The sequence below is a fragment of the Geospiza fortis genome, unplaced genomic scaffold (genome assembly GCF_000277835.1).
Source record: "Geospiza fortis unplaced genomic scaffold, GeoFor_1.0 scaffold3379, whole genome shotgun sequence".
Classification (NCBI taxonomy): domain Eukaryota; kingdom Metazoa; phylum Chordata; class Aves; order Passeriformes; family Thraupidae; genus Geospiza; species Geospiza fortis.
In genome coordinates, this window is record NW_005055050.1 from 18,215 (window position 1) to 25,209 (window position 6,995).

The 6,995-nt window shown below is 60.6% G+C and overlaps 1 protein-coding gene and 1 pseudogene across 1 annotated transcript in view; one reads left to right on the plus strand and one right to left on the minus strand.

The window, feature by feature from the left end:
• Nucleotides 1-2,704, minus strand: part of LOC102031757 (cytochrome P450 4F3-like) — a 3,831-nt gene extending 1,127 nt beyond the window's left edge. The window contains 5 exon segments of the mRNA XM_014311560.1: nucleotides 210-631; nucleotides 1,147-1,304; nucleotides 1,621-1,674; nucleotides 2,059-2,203; nucleotides 2,519-2,704. Coding sequence (XP_014167035.1) covers nucleotides 210-631; nucleotides 1,147-1,304; nucleotides 1,621-1,674; nucleotides 2,059-2,203; nucleotides 2,519-2,704 — 965 coding nt within the window.
• Nucleotides 2,705-2,873: 169 nt separating this feature from the next.
• Nucleotides 2,874-5,833, plus strand: LOC115949202 (annotated as a pseudogene).
• Nucleotides 5,834-6,995: the final 1,162 nt, after the last annotated feature.

Consider the following 6,995-nt stretch of genomic DNA (forward strand, 5'->3'; position numbering starts at 1 on the left):
TGGCCGGTGCTGCCCGTGGCCACCACTGTTCCCCTGTGGCCACCGGCCTATGCCCAAGCCCCCATGGCCACCAGCATCCTACTGGCCTCTATGGCCAACCCTTCCATGGCCACCACCATCCCCTTGACCACCATCCCCTGATGGTCACCATCATCTCACCATGACCACCACCACCCTCTTGACCACTTCCATGTCCCCATGGCCACCACCCCAGCCCCACCTTGGTGAGCAGCAGGAGGTCGATGAAGTCCATGCTGCGTCCCCGGTGGCCGTCCAGCCAGGCCTGGTGGCCCAGGCAGGCGAGTGCCCGGCGCCGGCGCTGCACCACATCAGCAGTGAAGGCGTGGACAGTGGCACAGGCACGGGCGAAGCGCCGGCCATCAGAGGAGAGGCTGTAGAGCCACCACGGGTGGAGAAGTGGCTGGAACTGGCGCCGGACCACCAATGAGCTCAGCTCCAGGATGGCCTGGATGTACTTGCTGGGCTGCCTGTACCAGGGACAGTGGGGGGACACTGTGGCCACCAGCGTGGATGATAGCAGGACCGTTGGGGCCACCAGAATGGCCAACAGGGACAGTGATGGGACAGGATGGCCCGTGGGGATCATGGCGGGGCCAGCACCGCCAATTGGGTGCCCACAGCAGATGTGATAGAAGGATTAGAAAGGAGAATAAAGGAGAGAGAGAGAGAGAGAGAAAGAGGGCAGGAATAGCTACCAATGGAGAGACGAAACCCTCGTGGTCCAGCCAATAGATCCATCTTGTCACGTCAGGGAGAATCTCAAAGTCTTGGTTCTATTATAGTCCTCCACCAAGGGGAAGGACTGGGTTGGGGAAGGAACAGGGAGGGGATCAGGGACAGGGGATAAATTGGGGGGTGGGACAGGGGGTGAGACAGGGGCAAGAGTTGGGGAGCGGGTGTGGAGCACGGATGTGGTGATGAATGAGGGGTAGGGTTGGGGTTTGGGGGCAACTTAGGGTTTGGGGTATGGGACAGTACAGAATTTGGTTACAGGATGGGACTCGGGGTGCAGGACAGGATTCAGGATGCAGCAGTGGGTGCATGACAGAATTATGGGTGCGGGACTCAGGGTTTGGGATGCAGGTCAGAATTTGGGGTGCAGCACTCATGATTTGGAGTGCAGATGGAGACTCATGCCCATCTGGGATCTCTCACGAGCAGCACACGGGTGCTCTGGTTGAAGATTCCCAGGTAATTCCGGAGTACATCCCCGTGGAAGGCGGGCGTCAGGAGTCGCCGGTGCCGTGCCCAGCGCTGCCCATTGCTCAGCAGCAGCCCTTCCCCTGGGGAGGGGACACCGAGGTCTGCCGAGGGCACCCAGGGGGTTGTCCCTGTCCCCTGTCCCCTGTGACACACACAGATCCATCTGGGGACACACAAGGATGATGTCCCTGTCCTCCACCGCCCCTGTCCCATGTGACACACCTGGATCCATCCTGGGGGCACCCAAGGATGATGTCCCTGTCCTCCACTGTCCCTGTGACACATCCAGATCCATCTGGGGGCCCACCCAGGGGTGCTGTCACCACCCCTGTGACACCCAACTCCAGTCATGGGGTACCCCAGGGTGCTGTCCCCATCCTAACCCCCCCCACTCACCCAGCCAGGGCTTGAGGAAGCCGTAGAAAATTTTGTCCTTGGGGGCCATGAAAGCTGCAGGATACAAGGATGGGGTGGGCAGGGATTCACTGGTGTGCCATCAGGTTCCCTGCGTGGGGACACTGGGGGTGGCACCACCCTGTCTGCACCCATTAACCCTCAGGTGGGGACCCTCTCCCAGCACCCATGGCCACCAAAGAATGAGGTTTGGGGGACAACCAGAGGCTGGACATGGTGACACCTTTGGGTGGCCTTGGAGAACCTCAAGGACAGGTTGGTGGCCACTATGGGGTGGCATTTGGCCTGCCAGTGGTGACACTTCTGGGGACTTGTGGGCTTGGGTTGGTGGCCACTGCCTGGGCACTGCCAGGTCTCTGTGCCAGGTGCGGTGACACCCATGGGTGGCCCTAGGGACCCATCTGATGTTCCATGTCCTACCTGAGGCACTGAGGAGTGGCCGGAGGGTGCTGGGGTGGAAGAGGCGCAGCACAGGCAGCCAGGGAAGTCCCCACCAGAGGCATCCATGATGGTACTGGGCCACCAGGGTGTCCACCTGCTGTAGGCCTTCCTCTGTGCTCTGGCCCTGGGGACAACAGAACATGTGTGCCACTGGGGGCACAGATAGGCTCGGGGACACGTGCGTCCTCAGGACATTGCCAGCCTTGGGGACATGTGTGTCCATCCCCACTGTCCCCTTGGAGGTGCCAACACCCTGTCCCCACTGTCCCTTTGCCAGTGCCACCATCCCATCCTCACCCATCCTCACCTCCCATCTCCCCAAGTGCCACCACCCCATTCCTTCGGTCCCCTCACAGGTGCCACCACCCAGTTGTTCCTTTGCAGGTGCCTCCACCCCTGTCCCCGCTGTCCCCACAGGTGCCACCCCCTGTCCCCTCACCATGCCGGTGTGTCCCAGCAACCAATTGCGCCAGGGCGGGATGGGGAACTTGTTCAGCTGGCGACAAGTGGCCCGGAATCGGGTGACAGCCACCAGCGCATCCCAGAGCCACCGCAGCAGCAGGGCCACCACGAAGGTGCCCAGGGCCACTGCGCCCAGGGAACCTAGCGCCGTGGCCACCGCCATGGAACCGCTCCTGGGGACAGGCAGGGGACAGGGCAAGGGTCGGATGTGGGCGGTGTCACCCACGGGGTCACGTGGCGCAGCGCTGGGTGTCACTGGATCCGCCTTTTGTCCTAATACACATTCTGGTGGCAGCGTCCTCTGACACGTCCTGGTGACTTCTTGTGCTGACATGTCCTGGTGGCAGCGTCCCCACACGTGTATCCTGGTGGCATCGTGTTCCCTTCTCCCTGTGTGTGTCCCTGTCCCCCCTTCACTCTGTGTATCACTGTCCCCCACCCGTGTGTCCCTATCCCTCTGCACGTGTCCCTGTCCACTGTCGTGTGTCCCTGTCCCTCGGAGTGTCCCCATCCCCATCTCCCCCGTGTGACCCTGTTCGTTTCCGTGTGTCCCTGTCCCTTTCTGTGTGTCCCCTGCCCCCCGCCCCCGGCAGGACCAAAGTCCCCGAGGTCCCGGGGCCGTGTGCTTCAAGATATTCACGTGTCCCGCAGGGTATCCCCGTGTCCTGTAGGATGTTCCCGTGGCTGTTCCTTGCACTGAGCGTCTGCACCTGTCCCGGCACAGATAGGGACACCCCATGACACCCCACAGCACCAACAACATTTTGACCTCTAGTTTTGTGTCTTTTCTCCTTGGTTTGGGTCTTTTCCCCCTCTTTCAGGTCCTTTCCCCCTCTCTAGGGTCCTTTAACACCATTTTGGGTTCTTTCCCCTTCTTTTGGGTCTTTCCCCTCTATTTAGGGTCCTTTCCCCAGTTTTAGATGCATTGTTCAGATTTTGGTCCTTTCCCTTAATTTTGGCTGCCTTCCCCCTGCTTTTGATGCATTTTTGGGTGCCTTCCCCGTCTCAACCCCGTCCCCACCCTTTCCCCCACATGCCCCCGCTCCCCGCCCACCCGCATGTCCCCGAGCATGTCCTGCATGCCATGTGTTCTCTGTGACTGGCATCATGGACACTCTTGAGTCCCCAGCCCAGGGTGGCTTCCCTACCACCGCCACGGCACTGGGGCAGGGGCTGAGGGTCTGTAGCGTCTTGGAATGCCACGCAGGGCTGGGTGAGCACCCCTGGGACCCCCTCCTGGGTCTCATTCCTGGGCAGTGGCAGCTTCTGACCGAGCTCCTGCGCTGTGACCCTGCAACCCTGCAACCAACAGCTCCATGTTGGCCCTCAGTCCCCTCTTTGCCAGCATCCAGATGGGGCTGAGGTCTGGAGGATTTGGGCGACCCCTCCCCAGCCTCAACCCCCTGCTGATCCTCTCTTTACTGTCACCATCACTGAGGCTTTGGGGACATCTTTCCTGGTGACAACAATGGGACCATGCTGGAACCCAGCAGCTGCTGGGACGACGGGGAGAACTCAAATTACACCTTGCAGGGCCTCCTGTCCCCTGGCCCTGATGCTGTGGGGTGGTCCTGGGGGCGCGACTGGACCGGGACCCCATCCTGCTGGCCAAGCTGCTCCAGGGCTACTACAGGACCAGCAATGGCTTAGAAATGGGGAGACCACCCACCCCCCAGCAGTTATGGCGCCGGGATTTTGGGCCGCTGGTGTGGCCAGGACAGCTGGAGAAGGAGGAGGCAAAAAGGAGGTTTTGGGGATGCTGTGGGTGCTGTCACACACCTGGCAGCTCCTTAGGGATGTGAGGACACAGCAGGTGGAGGTCTTGGCTTGTCGGGTGTCACAGGAGTTAAATGAGTGCTATATGGGTATGGGCAGGGGATGTCACCCCCTAAACAGGGTTGTCACCACACAAGTGGGGGTTATCACCCCCTAAACAGGAGTTAGCACACAAAGGGGGGTTGTCACCACACAAATGGGGGTTGTCACTGCACAAATGGGGTGGGAAGGAGTGAGAGGGGACCCCAGGTGAGTGGGGTGGGGTCACTCTCATGGGTGGGTACTGAGAAATGATGGCAGGGACAGGTGGCTTGGTGTGGTGGGACATCTTTGGGTCCCCTGGGTGGGCACCATTGTGTCCCCTGGGTGGTCACCACCATGTTCTATGGATGGCCACCACTATGCTGCCTGGGTGGACACCACGGTTTTTCCTTGATGACCACCACCGTGTCCTCTGTGTGGACACAACTCTGTCCCCTGGATGGCCACCACTTTCTCCCCTGGGTGGTGGTCCCTGAGTGACTGTCCCTAGGTGGCCACCACCATGTCCCCATGGCCAACACTGTTGTGTCCCTTGGACACTGGCCCCCTCATGTCCCCGCCAATGGACACCCTGAGTAGCACCTTCCCATCTCCTCAGTAACTCCCAGGAGGACCCTTCCACATCCAGGCTGAGGGTCCCTCAGATGTTCTCATGTGTCCCCAAAGACCCATCAAGCTCCTTGTCTCCGCATGGACTCTGCCGTGTCCCCAAGGACCCACTGAGCCCCTTGTCCCGACGTGGACTCTGACATGTCCCTAAGGGCTTAAGGGATACGTGGAGCCCCTTGTCCCACTGCATGTGGGGGCTGGTCCCTACTGGGGCACCCTGTAATTGCTGTGGCTCCTGCTGGGCTCCATGTTCCTGCACCACACCCTGGAGCCAGTGAGGCCATGCTAGAGAGCTGCTGCACCTGTTCCCATGCGATGAGGGACATGTAGAGCTTCCACCAGGATACCCACAGTTGGGACAACATTGGCTGCAGGTCACTGGCACCCTCTGAAGGAGCTGGCACCCCCCAAGGGAGCTGTCATTGTACCCTGGTGGGCCCTGTCACCACCCGAAGGACCTGTTGCCTTCCAAGGTCCCCATCACTGTCCCCTTGTAAGTCCCCATCATTATCCCTCCCATTGTCCCTATCACTGTCCCACCATAGTCCCTGTCACCCTCTGTGGTCCCTTTTTCCCCCCATGGTCCCCATCCCTGTCCCTTTGCAGTCCCCACCACTATGCCCCCATGGTTCCCACCACTGGGTCCCCACTGTCAGGTCCTTGTAGCTTCATGGTGGGCTCAGACGGGTACCTGTACGAAGGTCGGGGGTGGCACTGGGTCAGTGCCCACACCAAGGACTACAATACCAAGGGCTTCAGCACTGGCATCATCCGGGTCTTCTTGGCCACCCTGCTGGACCCCGACACCCTGGTCCTGATGCAGGATGAACTCCAGCCTCTGGCTGCGTCCAGCAGACTTCACCCTGTGTGGCCAGCTCAGCTCCACCAATTGCCCTGGCAACACCCTCTTCCAGAGCTGGCCCAGCTTCCAGGGGACACTGCTGTCCCCAGGGCTTGGGGTGGGTGTCCCAGTGGGGTTGGTCGGAGGAGGTTCAGGGTGATGATGCTGGGACTGACTGAACCCTGTGTTGTCCTCTGTGGTCATGTCCCATGCCATGTCCCGTGCCCTGTGTCCCATGCCATGCTCCATGGTCATTCCCATGTCCCTGTGCTCTCCAGCCATGTTCCATGTCCTGTGTCATGTCCTGTGTCCTGTGCCATGCTCCAGGGTCATGTTCCAACCCACAGCATGTCCTGTGCCATGTGTCCTGTGCTGTGTCCCATGCCATACTTCACACCATGCCATGCCCCAGGCCCCACACCAAGCTCTGCATGGCTGCCTCATTCTGTCACTGCCACCATCCCCATCACTGTCACCATCACTGCTTCCTTCTTGCTGCTGCACCAGCTGATCCCTGGGTTAAAACCCTCAGCTTCCTCCAGGGCTGGTGTGGCTTGGCCTGGCCCAGGGCCCCCTGGTGGCTGTCCTGTGTCCCCCAGGATGGGGGGTGACACTGGCACACATCTGCACACAGCTGGTATTGGGGTTGGCAGCAGGGCTGGCACCCATCTGGGACTGGGGTGGAGACTGTCCTAGATCAGTGGCATCATGGTACCAGGCCTGGGAAATGAGGCTGGGAACTGGGACTAGGGCTGAGGAGTGGGGCTGGACACTGAGGCTGGGCAGTGGGACTGGCCACCAGTACCAGGGCATTGACACTGGGCCCTGGACAGTTGGACTGGACAGCGGGGATGGCCACTGAGGCTGGACACTGGCACTGGGCATCAGCACTGGGCACTGAACGAGGAGCAGGATAAACCCCTCTGTCCCTTCTCCTTTGCCCACCTGAGCTCCCCTTTGCCTACCCAAAGCTTGGCTGCTCCAGATGCCAGCAGGCACCTTTGGGGGATGTTTCCTAGGGAAAGATGGGAGGGCCTCCTGGGGGGCTGCGAGAAGCCCTAAAAAGAGACTCCCCCCTAACCTCCCAGTTCATCAATCTCAAGGTGGGCACCCCCTACCCCTGATCCCACCCCCTCCAAGGGCATCGGGGGTGACACAGAGCTGTCTGTGTCCCCTCCTCCAGGGG